A 19,394-nucleotide genomic window follows, 5' to 3' on the forward strand; every position below is an offset into this window, starting at 1 on the left:
AGTAAATAAAAATGAATACTATTTATTTTACTAAATATTTACATACAACATTGTTTATTTCATTCATTTTATTAAATATTTATTACATTCAGTTCGAAGGTTAGTAGCTAGAGATATATATATATATATTTGCATGCATTTTGTATCATATAAGATATTAAAATATATATATAATACATTAATTAAATCATTTATATATTAAATTAAAAAGACAAGAAAAAGGAGAACAAGACAAGGAAAATTATATAAAATAATAAGCTAAGAAAATAAATTTTTTGGTAGAAAACAAAAAAAGGTTAGAAATGTCATAATTTATTTTAAAAGGCGAGGCGCTTGTTCAAAAGATAAAGTAAAAGACTGGCCTTTGTAATACTTTATACATCAAGCATTTTAATTTGAATTTATTTTATTTTGTCAATTTTGTGCCTTTGAAATGAATGGAAATCTAAGATATCCTTCCCCCATTTATCATAATAATAACAATTTTACAAATCATTTAATTTTTACATTTTTTGACTCCTACTTTGAAGATGATCAGTAGGATAAATTACAAGTGCAATAATTATATTTAAAAATACTTTTTATATAATAATGTGATTGATAAAAAACATTTTTTGTATTAAATAGCTGATTTTAAGAAAGAATTGAGAGATGAAATTCAGAGTTTTTATGACACTTTCATCATCCCATATCAAACAGATTAAAATTCAAACCCTCAAATTAATTAATATAACTATGAGTCTATAATGAAGTAGCTGTATTAGGAATATATATAAATTCTAAAATACACTCAAATGACATTTAATGATAACGAAATACAACAAATGAGACACTTTATATTAGATAAGATTGTAGAGGACTCAAAAATTCCAGTCCAACCAATTAATACAGAGCTAATTGACTCTCTAAATAATATCATTTAAGACGATAATAACAAAAATAGCTTACTAGGAATCAAAGCACTTTTTTAAATGATTAAATGCCAGTCAGACAAATTACGCTAAGGAATAAATTAAAGGCATGAAGTATCGCCTCTCTCTTTTGTTTAAAAGGAGAATCTAGATTTAATTCACTGCATTATTAACTTTTTCATAAATCACAAAATGCTTAATTTTCAAAATTTGAAAAACCTCTTTCAACAATAAAAGGATAAACAATAATATTCGAATTATCTCAAGGATTAAACTATCCAAAAACAAATAAATTTATAGCAACAAAATGAAATGCCTCTGATTGAAAACAAGTACGATCTAAGAATATATGAGGAAATGACAGCAACGGTATCTGTTATAATAATCTTCTTAGGAGAAGCCCAAAAGCTAGAACAAATTTAAAAGCAAGTTGAAATATTGTAAAAAATAAGGTAAATTATCGAAACTATCAAAAGGTATTTAAAAGCAGGGGTTGATGCAATATATAATACAAACTTCGAATACACACAGAGCGAATTTAACAGAAAATTTCATGAAGATTTAGGTACAGTACACAAAAAAATGATACTGTATACTTCATAAGTTTACAACAGCATCTAATGGTAAATTGATTAAAATACTAACTCTTCTATTTTGATCTCAGAGTTACTGAGGGTTACATCAAGTTATGTTGCTAAATTTCCAGATGAGTACATTGATACTAAGATTTAGCTATACAAGGTTTACTCTAAAGTTTTAATTGCTTAGTAAAATTTTAATGACAACGATTTAAACTAATATGCTTTAAATTATCATGAAGTATTTATGATGGACAGGTTAGTCAGCAATCACAGCAAAATAGAAATCTTGACACTATACATATTAATTATTTAAACTATTTTTTCAATTGATTTCAATTAGCAAAACTAGCGTGGCTTACCCATGAGAAATCACTAGACCTCTAAAATTAGTTAACTTAATGATTAAAGAGTTCAAGAATAAGTTAAAGTTATAATCGAAAATTTGATTTCTACTTTATATGACAATAATCTGAACTTAGAATTATAAATTAAAATTGTAGACACATTAAATAGCTTAATTAATAGATACATAACATAGGACAATGAATATTTTAAAAGACAAGGTATTAATCACGATTAGCTTTAAAATAAAATCAAATACTTAGAAGAAATCCTCAAATTTGTATCAACCAAATATAAAGATTTAAATTTTGTATTAATTTCCATCTAAAATTTTCTTAAAAAATAATTTATTAAATCTTAACAATAACCAAAACAACCGATTATTCTACCTAATTAGTCTATTACTTAACCAATTTCGGCTCCAAATCCTAACTTATTAAACATAAACTAGCCAGTTTAACAATAAAGACTACAATAGCCTCTTAACTAGCCACCAGGAGCTGCATAATAGTTAGCTATGCGTACTCCTTAGCCAAGGGCTATGCCAAATGGACCCTCAAATTCCTAAGCAGTAATTTAAAAAAAGCCTGCTTAATAATAACAAAATACAAGTAATATTTGCTATTTCTTTCTTTCCTTTAATATTAATATAAACTTACTCCTTAAAAATTTATCTTGATATATTTTTAAAAAGCAAAATTTACTTTATTTTTTTATCAGAAAATTAAATTTAGAAATAAAATAAAAAACTAAATATTATTTAGAAAGAAACAAAATTCAATATAAAAGAAGTTCAAATTAAAATTATTTATTAATTTATAAGAAAAATAGAATTTAATTTCCAAATATTTGCTACTAAACAGAAAACAAATAAATAAATTAATTTTGCTCCAATAAAAGTTTTTGAAGATTTTTGTTAAAAAATCAATCTATTTCTATCAAATAAAAAAAATGTATTTTAAATAAAACTTATATTGAGCTCTATTTTTTAAAAAAAGGTGTCGAAGATGAGTTATCAATACAGAAGAAATACATAGAATGGATTCAAAAGAAGAAAAATAATGTTAGTCTTAGCACTTTTCCTAAAATGCAAAGAGTGAAACAAGATGACTCAACAGAGTTAGAGAAGATATAGTAGGAAATATTAGAAAATGAGGATTATTACAATTTTTAGGTGGATAACATTATTAAGTTAAATGCGAGAGAAGAAATTTAAGCAGAGTTTGAAGGAGAATTTTTAAAATTTCATGGAATAGAAATTAAAGCAGAGAATTTATAATACTATTTTACATAGATGACCCTTTTTATTAGAAATTTTATTGGTTTTCAATATAAAATTCAATTGAGTTTATTTGAAAAGAATACAGAGTATAAAAAGTAATTCCAACCAAATGAGTTAAGCAAGGCTTATAAATAGTATAACTTGAACTAAAACTAACTTAACATACTAAGAAAAATTTTCAAAAACGGTATAGAACTTTTAACTAATTTTCACTAAATGGCACATGTTGAGGCAAAATTCATTGATAGCTCCTGCATTTAAAGATTTATTAAAATTTTTGCAATGATTGAACACGAGTGCCATTTCAAAGATATAATCGAGCCTAATTTCAAGTTAATACTTAAGTTATTAATAAAAACCTATCAGGATACTGATAAAAGTTAATGTTAATGCTATAGATAGATTATTGATGGGGCATTTTAAGAAAGCAGTAATGCTCAACCTGCTAATCCTCCAAATTATTTCCCTACAGCTAGTTTTTTTAATCATATTCTTTTAAAAAATTTTTTCCTTATTATAGAGCAGTCCAACGAAACTATCGATCCTTTTAATGAGTTTTATGGACTTTATAAAAATAAATTCTTTGAAACAATTTAGTCTTTAATGAAATAAGTATTTATCGGAATCATATCACAATATGACAATGACTCGTACAAACAAACTATTAAAAAAAGCATTCTATTTTTATTTAAAAAGATTCACACTTCTCCTTATCCTTTAGAATATCTTAAAATCTTGAAGTAATTTAATTTTTAATGATAATTTACCAATTAAAATCATTATACAATTTAATTTTAAATTTAGATGGTTTTCTTATGAGCTGAATGAATAAATCATTAAAAATCCAAATAAGGAAAGTTAAATAAAAAATGAAATATATTCAATATGCTAATCACCAGATAAAATGGCAGATGACAAGCATGTTGATCTTCTAAATTAAGAAATTATAAATCTAGAAAAGTCATTAACTGAAAATAAGGATTTGACTGAAGACAAAAAGTCTTAAATCAAAGAAAAGCTCAAAATTAGTAAAGATAAATGCAAATATTTTGAAGGTATAAACATATTAGACAATATTATTTAGCTATTAGAATTAAATAGTTCTAAATTCTAGGCTTAAATTGCTAAAATATTCCTCTGCTTACCTAATTTATATAATCAAAACCTTGACTTATAACGTAAGAAACAGGTTGCTAAAATTCTTTTGATTTGCATCACAATCAATGAAAGAAACTTTGCTACTTAAGCCCTCCAAAATTTGGAAAATATAATTTGTAAGTTTTATTTTAATGTTTAATTTTTAAAAAAATATATTTAAATTATTACAGAAAAGTTAACTAGGGAGGAATTAGAAGTTGCTTTAGAAGATATCAAAGAAGAACTAATTGATAGATTATATTAAATAGCAAGTGAAAATAGACCAATAGATTTTACATTGAAAAATGAAGAACTTGAAAAATAGATTAAATCAAGCAGACAAAATTAGTAGCAAAATATTAATCTGAAATTTACAGATAATTCAAAGATAGCTTTTAAATTGCTTTCAAAATTGTCATATCTTACAAAATAACATAAAATACACACTTTTATTTTCGAAAACGAGTCTGCGCCTGAAGCTTAAGAAAAAATTTACTTAGAATTCGATGTCCTATAAAATAACACAAATGGATAACCTTAAAAAACTATTTTTAAGCTAGATGTTAAGCAATCTATTGAGCACGCAATTAGTTTATTTAATAGAATTATTAATAATTTTAATAACTAACCTATGAAAAGTAATGTTATTGATATATCATTTGCTTTGATCAAATTTTCTGTCGTTAAATATTTCTGCAGAAGTGAAAATTTAGACATAAAATGGCTTTATGAGAACGAAAATGGTGTTAAGTTTTAGGAAAAGTATGCTCAAAAGAGCTAGCAAGATTAGCAAGAATAACAATAACAAGGTAAGTAAATTGAAGAAGCTATGTAAGAAGAGTTTGAAGTTAAAAAAAAGATTCTAAGAGAATTTAATTTTGAATAACATGAACAAGAAGAAGCAGAACAAATTTTAGATAATAAATTTAATTGCTTTTTTGGAACTAGTTCCTCTCCCAGTTAAAATTCTTCTAATTTACTCATTATGAAACTACTCAAAGTACTGATGGACCTGACTTCTATTGATTAAAAAGTTGAAAGGGATCAAGGTTTACTTTTGAAGATTAGAAAAGAAAGTGAGAGAATTTTAAGTATCATCTCAAAGGTTATCTGCCAGAATATTATTGATTTAGTCTTGCTCTAATTAGGTTAAAACACTAACTCTAATTAGCTTTACTTCAAAAATCTTTTTGACAACAAAAATAGTCCTTATCATGTGTTTATAGCTACAATAGTTAAATCTCTTAAGAACTCAAATTTCATGGAGAGAAGAAACAATTAAAAAGCACAAATTTGCAATGAAAAACAATTTTTATGGAATGAGCTATTAATTAAGAATATTTACAAAAACCTTCAAACTGATGGAGTTAAGCAAATAGTTTAACAGATACAATAACAACCAAACTCTAATTAAATGGTGCTAGAACCTTCTCCAAAAATGGCTAATAACGAAAGCGAGTAAGCTAAATAAGTCATAGATATAGTAGTAGGAGAATTGGAGAATTTTATTATCTATATGCTCACTAAAGAAATTGGAAATAGCAATGACAGCTTTATCCAAACCTCTAATAGCAGATAACTATTTTTCCCAAGCTGTGAAGCAAGCTAACAATAATCTACCAGTTAGATGATTGGTAGTAGTATAATCTCATCTCACAACTTTGAAAGTCCCTCTGATAGTAGAATGTTTGACAACAACAATAATTCCTTGAACAAGCGCTACTGTTTAGTAGAATGTCTGAATGAAGTGATGAGTATTTTCAAACAAAAAATAATAGGATAGCATATTTAAAATATTTTAGAATGTGCATACATAATCTCAAATAATCTACCTGAAGTAGTCAATTTGCAATCTATGTAGGATTTCTGTCAACTTTTGATTAAGAAGATTTTACAATACATAAAAAAATAGAAAGAACAATATAATATAAATAGTCCTCAATTTAGGAGGATATTATAGACATTTGTGAGCAATCTAACAACATGCAAGCCTCTTTCTCATTTATACTCAAGGAACGCTCTCAATTCAATTGCTAAAATTCATAACACAAATGTAATATCAATTTTGTACCTTTCACAAAATGGAAATACGAACGAAGATGTGAAATTCTGTGATTCTTTTGACTAGCTGATTGCTTAGGCTAAAAAAGAAGATGATTTGGCTGATAATTTAGCAAGCATTTAGTAATTAGAATAAATGCCCTCTAAGTACGATTATCAAACTTTAGTTAAAAACCACAGAAATTTGTACATATCAGAATTATTAATCTAAATCTAGACAGCTATCTAAACTTTTTAACATGATTATTTGATGAACAGTAATTTGTACTACACTCAGAATTCTTAAATAAACAAAAAGCTCTTGTGTATTTTCAATTGCTACAAGAGTTTAGAGTATCTGCTTGCCTGTGAAAACTGTCTACCTTTTAAGCTGATAGGTATTTTAAGGATACAAGAAACTCCTTAAGATTTAAATTTATCAAATTAACAGCCTAAACTATCCTTTTATTTCAAATTTGATGAAAGCTTTTAAAAAATCATTTAAATTTCTCAAAAAATAATTGATAAAAATAATAAAGAAATGAAAACATCAAGGATAATACTATCAAATCCCTAAGAAGCAGCTATGCCAAATTAGATTCCTCCTCTTATAAACCAGGGTTAACCTCTACCTCCTCAAGGAATCAACTCGTCTTAAGTAATTAATTAGTTTTTTTTTTGTTTTGTTTTTGATTTTTAATTTTTACTTTAAACTTTTTGATAGAACTTGCTTCAATAACCTCATCTAGCACCTCCTATTAATTAACCTCACTAAGATTTAAATTAGTCTATGAACAAAAGCATTCCAGGCAGAGGTTCTGTTGGAGATAATATGTTTGTAGGTGGACCTAACACACCAAACCCAAGAAACTAAAATGGACCGATGATGCCGCCACCTCATCCTAATGTTTTACCAAATCACCCACCAAATATGAACCCTAGTAATTAAAATAGCAGAATAATTAATTAATATGCTAACAATCCTTAAGCTATACAGTAGCCAAATCAACCTTATCCAGCCAACGCTCCTCCTCCTGCCAGACCAAACAATTAATATCAAGCCAATCCAAATATGCCTCCTCCTAACCCAAATAATCCAAATTACCCTCCTCCGGGACCTGGCTATTAGTATAATAACATGAACAATTAGCCTAATAGACCTATGCCACCAAATCCAAATATAAACAATATGGTAAATAAGATAAATTATTTATTTATCTTTGCTTAAAAAAATTTATTTTATACTTAAAAAAGCAATAAAGACCAATGAATCCTCCTCCTCCTCCATAAAATTAGCAACAAGCATAGCCTAAAAGTTAAAATTCTTTTATAAATTAATGCCAACTATTTTATGAAGATGAGCTTGGATTGAATATTGAGGATCTTAACTTCAACATAAAAAATTGGGCTAAGGTTTTGTCTTCTATTATTTTGATATTAAAGTAGATAAACTTATCGATTCCAACAAAATACTTTAACTCATTAATCGATAAAGAAGAAAAGAAAATAATTGAACAAAGCAATCCAAACTATATCAGAATGCCTCCTGAATTAAGAGCAAAAACATTTGAAAAAATAGAAGAAATAAATTATTTGAATTTGAATAAATTATATGAAATGATGCCAAGGATAGAAAAGACTATTCACTCTACAGTCTAGGAAAGTATAACCGAAATTAATAAAAAAAATGGTAATAATAATAAAGTTGCGCTGGAAGAAGAAAAGCTGAAGGTTATTTTAAGGCCTATGCTCGTCTGTTTGCAATCCCCATTCAACAGGTTCACTCCTTAGTTTTTATTAATCTTTAAGAAGTTGCTTAAAATGCTAGTAAACTGCTTTAATGGTAGGCTCATTATTCTCCTGTTAAAATAGCTAGACGAAATTATCAAGGATACAAGTAATCCATTAAATGAATAGAGTTTTTCAAATTATAAAATAAAGAATGTCTCAGGTGTATTATCTTTATTCTAGCACTTAAAGAATCCATTCTACTAGCAGAAAGGCAGTAGAGAAGCAGTAAGTAGTAAAGAGCAGATCAAATAAATTCTTAATTAAACTATAGATATATAAAAGAACTATAGTATAAGATATGGTTGGCATTATGTCGAACAAAAGACTTTGAATCCAATTTCAAAATTGCTTAATGTATAAACTGAATTTGTTACTGAAATTTTGATGAAAGACAAAAAGATTATTTAAAATCCTTAACAGCCAAATGATCCTCTAAATTCTCTAAGCGAGTAGACTTTAGAATTTATCTACAAAGTAATCAAGATGGACTAGGTAAAAAAGAAACATACAAAATTGCGAATTAAATTAAATCATATTTTTTTTTTAAATTTAGTTTTAATGAAAAAAAAAATTTTTAAAGATTTTGTTTTAAAAAATAGAGCTTTGAATTGAGAGAAGCACTTACTCGTGAATTCTAAGATTAAGATTTCTTTATGAGATTTTGGGATCCTTAGAGAAATTTGCAGCTTTAACTTAAGATTATTTACTTGCTAGCCAAAAAAAGCTCGAGAGTATTTAAGTAATAAAAGATAGATGGAATTAAGTTTTTAATTGATGAGAGTAAAAAGATATAAAATATCAATTTTATGAATTACAAGAATTACATCCTCTTTATGAAATTGTTTATTTTATACTTCTAGAGAAAGAAAGATATTAACATATTCACTTACATCGCAAGTAATTATAGTGAAAAATACCCTTGCCCTCACTTCTTAAAGAGATTCTTTGAAGAACAAGTCTCTGCGCTCTTATCTGTTGAGTAAAAAAAAAGGTTATTGCAGAATACATTAACTAACATGAGTACAAACATGGATGTTTAAAACATAAGAATTATGTTAAAGCTAATTATAAAACCAATAATAAAAAGTTTGACCAAAGAGCAGATTATTTAAATTATTACTCAACACTAAAATTAAATGTAGGGCAGGCCAGGATAATAATCGATGATTGATTTTTTATTTGAAGCCTAAAAGTAATGAATTAATTTTATTTTTTTAATTATAATTTTAATTAATTTCTTATAATGCAAAATAAAAAAAGGAGATTCGATGAAAGATTTAAGAGATTCTAATCTGATCTTTAAAATATTCCCCGTTTATAATAACAGAGACAAGCCGCTATTTAGCATTAATAGCCAGGATCATTACAAATGGTCCATAAGTTATAACAGGATATTAAAAGAATTTAAAAAAATAATGATAGATTTTCAAAGGAGCTGCTATAATTAGAGCTATGTAGAATAACATTTTTATTTGGAAAAGAATTAAAATAAGATTACCTCAAGAGATTTTAGAATCACATTTTTTAAATTATATCAGCAAATTTAGATTAGACTGAGAATCCAGTCATTAAGCAGCTTTATTATTAACTTTAAATAAAGATTATTAGATTACAAAATTTATAGGGTGATCTTCAACGTAAAAAGCAACTTCTAAGCAACATATTCAAAGCATACAATTTTAATTCACAAGAAACAACCAAAAACCACACTCTTTAGCAATTAATTATTAATAACGTAAATTACTTCATTAAAAATATAAGCAATACCAAGTAAATTAGACAAGAAAACTAAAGGTAACTTTAATAATAGCCACAATCATAGCTTTAGGCAACAGCAGCAATAGCAGCTTAAAATCAATAGTAGTAACTTAATGTTCAAAATAAAATAGATTAACAAAGCCAACAAGGAAATTAAAATAATCAAATACAAACTAACTAAGCTATTCCAGCTCTCAATAATAACCTACTAAGTAATTTAGAATTAAAAACTAATTATGAAATTGTGAGAGAATTCTTAGATATGGATAAAGATAAAATAATTTTTAATGCTATTATCCAATAAAATGAATACTTCTATGACATTAGAGAAACAGTGGCAATTGACATTTTTAAAGAAATAAAAGAATAATACCTCTTTTACAAAAAGAAGGCAGAAAATGAGAAATAAAAGATTAAAAAATTCTAGTAAACTTTGGATGATGAGAATGGAGGTATCATGCTTTTATGGGAGCAACAACACGATTAAAAGAATAATGAACGTTCTATATTTTTGATAAACTTAATAAATACATATGTTTATTGGAAATTTAGAGAAATAAAAGAGGAGTCTAAAAACAAAGAAAATGCTAACACCTAAAAGATGGAAGTATGTAAAAATTCAGAAAGAAAGTTCTCTAAGCACGCTATTCATTTACTAATTCACTTCATCTTTGACTTATCAGAGGAAAGAATCGAAAGTTATCAGATCCTTCTCAAAAAATGTTTAATTTTATGGGTAATTTAATTAATTATTAATAATTTAAAAATATTTTAATATAATTAATTATTTAGAATAACTCGAAGATAGACTATAAAATGATTAAATATAAATACATTTTTAATATGCTTAAAATGGACAATGAAATTACTTAGAATTAGTAAAAGATTTCTTACGCAAGACCTCACGTTAACAAATATTGTCTTTTTGTTCTAAATATACTAAATATCTGTCTTGAATGCTCATCTTATACAGAAACTAACTATAATTATCAGATCAAAGATTTCCTCAAAATTCTTAATTGGTCAACTCTATATGTGCTTAATAAGTAAAAATAAAGAAATAAAAATCCTTCAATTTCAGTTCCTAATAGCGCAAATCCTCAACAAAACCCATAGCAATAACCAAACAACAATACTACTACTAATAATAATCTACCAGGCACAACTCCTCAAGCTCAAGGGTCAAGTCAAAATTAAAATTCAGTTACACCAGATGGCGCCGGATAAGGATAAAAAAATATGATGTAAAAAAATGTAATGCCTAACAACCAAATAAGTAACTAATTAATTTATTAATATATTATCAATTAAAATTTATTATTTATTAAAAATAATTTCATATTAAGTTTTTTAATTTTATTTTAAATTTCTAAGATTTTATTAAATTAATTCATCTTTTCTTAAGAAAAATAAGAGAAAGCAATAATCAAGGAAAGGAAAGAATATTTTAGTTTGATGAATACAAGCGAATTAGAACCATATATGGTGATTATGGTAGCTAATATTTTGTATTCACTTTTGAATGTCTATGAAGAAGACCCACACGACAAATAAATTAAAGAATTCAAAGCTAATCTCATTAATTAAATTAAGATAAATATAGAAACACACCATTTTTAGATTGATGGATAAGAATTGCAATCCTAAGAAGTTTAACCTCCTATGTCAGTAGACTTGATTGTCAAGTTGATAATTTACCAAGCTAATTTAAATATAGAAGATCTGTATATCATCAGATTAAATTAAATACTTATGATTTTGGAAAATCAAAATAAGAAGCATAAAACAAAAGAAGATGATAAAATTCAGTATGATAAATTATTTTATGAAAACTTCTTCTGTTAAAAATATGCAAATTATATTCCTCATAATAGCTGCTTCTATTTCGAAACAAGTAAATTAAGTGCCTAAAATTTGCTTAGTAAATTTTATGAAGAGAAAATTGAAATAGAATAATAACAAGGAAATGATGATTTCTTTTATTAAGAAGCTACCTAGTAGTTATAAAATAGGAAAAATAGATATGTTTAATTACTTAAAAGAGAAGCCGGATTTGAGACTATGTAATGGGAAATCGATTAACACCTCAAGTATAGTATTAATTTGTTCAGAGATCATCAAGAATTCTTTGAATTCCCTTTTATTAGATAATATAGTAGCAACCTAAGCAACTTTTTAAAATATTCTTAAGCTCAAAATTTACTAGGATTGATGTATATTAGCTTGTGTCTTCTACCAGCTATCAAGGAAAAGAATTAAGATTCCTTGCTTTAAAATATAAAAAGAATTCTAAAAGTACTTTTTAATGTAGTCGATGAAGGCGTTCACTACTAACTAAGAATAGAAGCTTTGAATTTGCTTAGAGTATTTTTCTTAGGTAAAAGCAATTTCCCAAACAGTGAAGTCCCATAGAGATACACAAAGATTGTATAGATTATTGACTTGCTATCATTTAAGAGCAGAGATGAAATTATCTAATGGGTATTTGTGTATTAAGATATAGAAAAAAAGTATAGGAAATTCCCCAAAAATTACTATTACTGCATTCCAGAAGAAATTGGATTTTCGAATACTACAAGAATAGCAGAGGAGAACATTCAATTTTATTTCTTTAAATTCTTAGTTGATATCTTAAAATTAACTGGAAGTTCATTGAAAAACATCTCTCCTGTAGAACTCAGAAAATATTTAATTATTTTCTCCAAACTTTAATCCTCAAATAATTTAGAGTAATAAAAAAAATTTCTTAAAAAATTCGAAAGAAATTTTTTTATTTAATTGCCATAAAAGCAAATTAATTTTTGACTTATTTATGAAATTTTACTATCTATCTTTAAATTAATAATAAAATAAATAGGTATTTATTTGATACGATAGAGCAAACTGAAAATATGAATGAGCTTAACTCGATGTTACTCATTCTTGGGCAAGCTAAGTATGAAGAGAAACTGTTTGAAGGTAGTAGCAGCAGCAGCAAAGAAATTACTGAGGAATTGCAAACTCATTTGCAAAAAGACGAAGGTGATACTTCTTACTACGAAAATGATGATGTTTATTTGTTTGCATATAAATACCTTCTCTACAAAATGAAAAAAATGTCAACAAATGTCAAGCTTGTTTTCAAAAACTTCTTTAAGTTCCCTAAGATGGTTATCACTTAATCAGCTAACTAATCTAAGAAAATAGTAAATATTTTTTTTATCATAAAGATTTTTTATAAAAATGAAAAATAAATAGGCCAAGAATCAACTTTGTGAGGATGTTCAAGACCTTTTAGAAGAAATTCATGAATTCGATTAAAAAAGTTAATTACAGTGGGTTCTGGAATGTGTTCAAGACATGACTTAAAGCTGCTCTAGAAAAACTACAATCGCAAACGACTTCAAATAAATTTCCTCAATTGAAGAATTCAGATATATTGTCCTTGCTTAATAAAATGTTTCCAAATATACACCTCTAAATATTCAACTTATTCAACCCTCTTTCATATCATTAATTAAGTTCTTAATCGAGTCAAGCTAGACTAGAGCAATGAGAGTGCTTCTTTATTAGTCAATTGAGGAGTACTTACTTTTCTTTTAGAGCCAGTAATATAATACCTACGGTAACAGAGCATATTCAATTCCTGGTTTCTAGTAAAATGAAGATAGAAGAATATCGAAAAACTGGGCGTATGCTCTTTTTAATGTGTTTTTCTTTGAGTTCAACTAGAAAAACCCATACATAATAAACCCTAATAGAGTTTACCAAATGATAAAAATTCATCATTGTTGGGATATTGGGTTGATTTATCTAGAAAAAACTGCTGAGATGATGAATGAAAATTTATTAGAAGCTGATATTCAAGTTTATGAAAAAATATAATAAATTTACTAGGATTTAGGAGAAACTGATTACATGTATGGAACAATGAATTAGCTTATTAGAAATGATAACCTTAGGAAGGCTTTGTGTCTTGTCCAACAAAAAGAGTTCTTGCAAGCTCAATAAGCTTTAATAGAAAATATAGACAAGTTGAATGAAAATGATCAATCACGATGCGATCTTTATTCCTCTCACACTTAAGACTACGAAACTCTTTACTTTATTTCCACATATAGATAGCTTTTCATAGAGACATAAAAAAATTTAAATGAATGGGACACACTCTTAAATCTTAGCAAAGTTGAGCAGAATGATCACCTACTCTCAGAATCTTCATACTTCAGCTTGAATAAGAATATGAAAGAACTATCTAGAGTTTTAGATAAGGATTTGCTAATTTTGAAAGAAAGTAAAGAGATACCATGTGAGTACCAAAACTTTTATTTCCAGCCATCATTTATGTATCATCATGTAAATATCTTGTAGTTATTTAATAAGCGTGTATAACTCTTGTAAATTGAGTAAAGTCTTCAAAAAGCAAGTGTATAATTAGCATATGAATGGTCTGCGCTTCCAAAAACTATTACAAAAGCTCATTACAATCTAATAACTCAGCTTTAAGTTATTACAGAATTAGAAGAAGCGAGTAGAGTATATGGTAAATTAAAAACTGATGAGTAAAGATATTTCTAGTCATCCCTTCCTACTTTTGACTAGATGACTTTATAATGGTAAATTATTTATCAATTTATAATTATTCTTAATTAAATAAAATATATGATTTTAGGAGAGAGAGAATGCCACATAAATATGACTCACTTTTGAACTGGAAAATACTTGTGAATCAAAGAGAGTTCATTTAAAATACTTTCTTTGATATTATTAAATAGATAATAGATAGAAATATGTAACAGTAGCCAAATCAAAATTTACAAAAGCATTACAAAGAAAATCTTTTGATGCAGCATATGGATTTAGACTATAATAACTATTAATACTTTAAGGTTCTTTAGGTATAAATTAATTATTATTTAACAAAAAATTATTATTTTTAAATTTATCTAATAAATAAATAAATAAATAAATAAATAAATAAATAAATAAATAAATAAATAAAGAATTATGGCATCACAAATATGAATTTATTGCCTCCCAGAAGAAATGAGATTGTGCCAATTGAAGATACTTATTTAAGGCTAAAATGCCTGATGAGAAACTCTCTAATTGACAATAGCTCTACTACTGAAGAAAACATATAAGAAATAAAGAAGATTTTCGGTGAAACTATACAGAAACACATGTAAAGTGAAAGCTAAAAACAAATGAACCCAATGAATTTAAAACCCTATTTTGAATAATTGCAGGAGTAAATTAATCTAAAACTATCTCAAACACTATTCAAAAAAAGTAATTTTTTTTAAATCCTTTAAAATAATTAATTTTTGTTGAATAAAAATTATTTATTTTATTTTAATTAACTTTAACAATAAATATTATTTTATATTTTTCTTAGAATTTATAATAAATTAAGCAAAAAGCTTTTAATTTATTGATAAATAATTCAATAAATAAATAAATGAAAGATTTTAGCATTTCTCCTTGCTTCCATTCTATTTTTTTTAATTTGAAATTTCTAAATTAGATAAACATTTTTTAAAAAAAAAAACATAGAAAATTACTTTGAAACAATTCAAAATATAAAATCGCTTCTCAATAGACCCTACAATCTTCAAAAGATATGCTATACTTACCTTGAGATTTGCTTTAGTATTTTGAAATCTGAGAAAAATCACACAGATTACTTCAATAAAATGATAATAAGTTTAATGGGAGAAGCTTTAAAATATAAACCTTACTACTCAAGAATGTATTTTGTTTTGTTTTGTTAACCTGAATTTATTGGTACAAACTTCGATTAGATAGCCTAAATTTAAGATGCTAGGAGTTTGTCTAATTAATTAATTTTATGGTTGCCAAAGATTTTATATATGTATTAAAAATATAAAGAGTAAAAGGAAAGTAATAATATTGCATAGGCATATATAAAACTATTAGAACTTCTTAGACAATATGATTAATATTTATTTTTAACACTAAGATCATATTTACCATAAAAATAAGAAAAGAATGCATTATAATAAATTTATTTGCAAATGAGAGAAAGCATCTCAGGCAGAAAAATAGAATCTCTTTTCAAGACTCTAAATAGCCCATTGACAGAAGATCCAAAAAAGCTATTCCTTACTTTAGAAATGAGATACTAAGAGTTGGATTAAATTTTAGAGCTAATTTAAAATCTTCCTAGCTTAGAAGTTTATAAAGATATGCTTGAAAAATAGTTAATTTATTAATTAGAGAGCTCAACTCAAAACTTACATAAAATTATTCCTGAATTTGTTAAAATTTAAAGTGTTTATTAATTCATTAATTCTGAATCTCCTCCAAGCAAAGTTATAGATTTTATACGCACTAAGCTTTACGCAGGAATAATATAATTTTATAATAAAAATAAGAATTTATTTAATCTAGAATATTCTGTTAAAAGCCTTCTGCAATTTTAGTTAGACTCATAAGATATTGAGATTCCTGGCTAGTACGTAATTAATAATCCCCGAATTTTTAGAGAGTTTGCTCCTAAAAGTCACACATTTATGTCTTCTTTGAATAAAGAAGTAGAGCTTTATCCTTCTTACCGCAAATTTGTTAAAAGGATATTCATAAATGCAACCAACTGCAAACAGTAATTAATTAATTTGAATTCAAAATTTTTGTTCATATTTAAATTCACACATAAAATTATTTTTAAAATATTCTGATTATAAATAACCCATTCAAAAAAAAAGCCATATAAAACTTATTAAAAAAATGTAAAACTAACAAACAATTCATTCTAATAAGCTTTTAATTAAAAAATAAACAAAAAAATGAGGAAAAGTTTATCTATAAATAAATAAATTAATTAATTAATTTTGTTTTAAATTTAATTAGTCAAAATAACATTCAAAAATATTGTTTTTATTTGTAAAAAATTAACTAGATATGCGTATGAATTTGATTACGATTACTAACATGTGTATAAAAACGGTGTGTACTATCAGCCTTGCTCTGAAGAATTAAATGCTCATAGATAGCTATAAATAGGAATTTTATAGCAATGTTTAAATAGCTAGTTCTTTAAAAACAGAGAAACAAACACCAGAAATCTTAAATTATCTTAGCGTGTGAGACTTCCTTTGAATAGTTTAAATCAGTCTTAAATATTATCTTTGAAAGCAAGTTCAAAAACTTTATATTCAATGTAAACTGTACACGATTGGTATTTAACCTAATATTGCTCTAAAAGTGATAGCAAATACATTGATAATTTTAACACACACTTGGATATATTTAACTTCACAAACACAAATGATATTAATAAAAGCATGAAGGATTTAGTTAAAGGAAATGCCCTTTGTCAGTTCATTCTATCAAAATGCAATACCTATTAAGAATATATAGATTTCCGCCAAGAATTTTCATACAATTATGCAGCTGCTTCTTTCTGCAATTACATACTAGGAGAAAGCGTAAGTCTATAAGATATCTACTTTGATTACAATACAGGAGAAGTCTTTATAGACACTAAAAATCTGGAGATTAGAAATATATAAAATAAGGGCAATTAGGTCATATACAAGAATCATCACTCCATTCGTATTTCTAATTCTATTGCTAAATTCATAGGATAAATAGGTATTTCAGGTATTATGTGCTCATCTTTTATAGCGATGGCTAAAGCAATTACAACCAAAGAGTAAAAATTTATTATTTATTTTTTTTTTTATTTATTTACTTTTAGTTTATTTAATATAATAAATAACTCATAATTTAATATTAAAAGGTTCCCATTCATTCCTGCTATGTAATCAGTCATAGAGGACTTGTTATCTTTAAATAATATTCCAGGAGATAAGTAAATAATATTTGATCAAATAATTTAGAAAATCTTATGGATCTACAGCTAAGAGTACTAAACAAATAATTTCTCTAAAAATGAAATTTGCACTCGCGTTTACACTATATTTGACACTATTCAAGAGAATTAGTTAAATGTTTATAATCCCATCTCTTATAAATACTGGTTTTGAGTAAAATGTCATAAAGAAAAAAAAAATAATAATCAGTAAATAAATAGAATAGTAAATACACAAAAAAAATCAAAATATAATAATGTTAATAAGATGAAATCATCATAAATAAGCTTGTAGAAATAAATATATCAAGCTAATATACATGAAATGAAAGATGATACAATAAAAACTAGTTAGTTATTTTCAATAAATAAACGATATCAATACAATTAATAAATTATACAAACTCTTTATTTTTATTTATGTTTTATAACTAATCATAAACACAATAATATAAATTTAAAATTTCATTAATTAATTATTTTTATTACAATTATTCAAACCTATAAAATTTATCATACACATATATATTAAAACATAATAAATGATTTATTTATTTATTAAATGGTTTACTCATTTACTTACTTTACTTACCTTTTGATTAATATCTTCATAATTTAACTTATTTGATTTATTTAAATTGTTATAATTATTTGCATTAAAAAAAAAGCCTGAACTATATTTTTTATTTTAGGAAAGTAAGTTGAATCAGTAATGTTAATATTCAATCAGTTTTAATATTGAAAACAATAAAAAGACATAAATCAAAGAATATTTTGTTGTTTTTATAAAATAAAAGTTTTTTTAATTATTTTTTTTTTAATGTTTGTAAATTTAATTTAACTATTGAAATAAATAAAATCAAATAATTAATATATCCTTAATTTTCTTTATACAAATTAAAAATATTTTATGTAATAATTAATTATAATTATCAAATAAATGATTTTAGTTTAACTTATGATTTTTTATATAAAAATATGTTCAAATGTAAATTACCATTGTACTAATTTGAAAATAAATATCTTTTTTTTCTACTAATTAAATAACAAAACAATCAAACCCAGTTGGTAGCCACTTTAAATAATAATATTAGCATTCTCTTTTTTTTGGTGGGTTTTTTTTTTTTAATTTATAAAAAAAGGATTCATAATAAATATTGATAATGTTAACACCTTTTTAATTTGATTATTATTTTTGATCAGGAAGGTGGTTATATTAGAAAATTTTTATTGTATTTTTATTTGAAAATAAATATTCTGAAAATATTATTTTAGTTTTAAAATTTTTTAGTTTGTTAATGATAGAATAAATTTAATATAAGACTTTAATTGAAATATATTAATTAATTAAATAGTCTTTTTTAAAGTAAATCTAAAAATATTTTTATGATCTATTATGGTTAGTTAATAATCTGTGTTAATTAATGTCTTTATCACTAATAATAATTTTAGAAGGAGTTTTGCTAATGAAAGAACACATTGATTTTATTTAAATTAACAATTATAAGAACTATAAATACAAGAGAATATATAAGATTTAATGATATGTTTGATTAGTTTAAATGTATATATTATTAATATTATTATTTAAAATTATATCTTAATAATTTATTTTGAGATTACTTTTGCTTTCTTGAATGATCGAATAACTAACTAACTAGCTAGGAAGTAGATAGATTGATAGACTGAAAACTGTTTAGAAAATATTTAATGCTTTTAATTTATCTAAACAAACA

General features: G+C 25.0%; 1 protein-coding gene across 1 annotated transcript in view; it reads left to right on the top strand. All coding sequences in view use genetic code 6, as the record gives it.

The window, feature by feature from the left end:
* TTHERM_00978770 (transformation transcription domain associated protein, putative) overlaps nt 1-17,833 on the top strand; it is a gene marked incomplete at both ends in the record, with an annotated part of 17,963 nt that extends 130 nt beyond the window's left edge. The window contains 18 exons of the mRNA XM_001016908.3: nt 1-366; nt 628-2,445; nt 2,833-3,856; nt 3,921-4,390; nt 4,445-6,951; nt 7,018-7,485; nt 7,548-8,576; nt 8,684-9,276; nt 9,345-10,578; nt 10,635-11,118; nt 11,248-12,571; nt 12,700-13,027; nt 13,080-14,437; nt 14,494-14,719; nt 14,825-15,113; nt 15,378-16,446; nt 16,744-17,499; nt 17,587-17,833. The exon at nt 1-366 is cut by the window's left edge and continues 130 nt beyond it. Coding sequence (XP_001016908.3) covers nt 1-366; nt 628-2,445; nt 2,833-3,856; nt 3,921-4,390; nt 4,445-6,951; nt 7,018-7,485; nt 7,548-8,576; nt 8,684-9,276; nt 9,345-10,578; nt 10,635-11,118; nt 11,248-12,571; nt 12,700-13,027; nt 13,080-14,437; nt 14,494-14,719; nt 14,825-15,113; nt 15,378-16,446; nt 16,744-17,499; nt 17,587-17,833 — 15,590 coding nt within the window. The remainder of the gene's footprint in view (nt 367-627; nt 2,446-2,832; nt 3,857-3,920; nt 4,391-4,444; nt 6,952-7,017; nt 7,486-7,547; nt 8,577-8,683; nt 9,277-9,344; nt 10,579-10,634; nt 11,119-11,247; nt 12,572-12,699; nt 13,028-13,079; nt 14,438-14,493; nt 14,720-14,824; nt 15,114-15,377; nt 16,447-16,743; nt 17,500-17,586) is intronic.
* Between the last annotated feature and the right edge of the window lie 1,561 nt (nt 17,834-19,394).

The sequence above is a fragment of the Tetrahymena thermophila genome (genome assembly GCF_000189635.1).
Source record: "Tetrahymena thermophila SB210 genomic scaffold scf_8254634, whole genome shotgun sequence".
NCBI classification, from domain to species: domain Eukaryota; phylum Ciliophora; class Oligohymenophorea; order Hymenostomatida; family Tetrahymenidae; genus Tetrahymena; species Tetrahymena thermophila.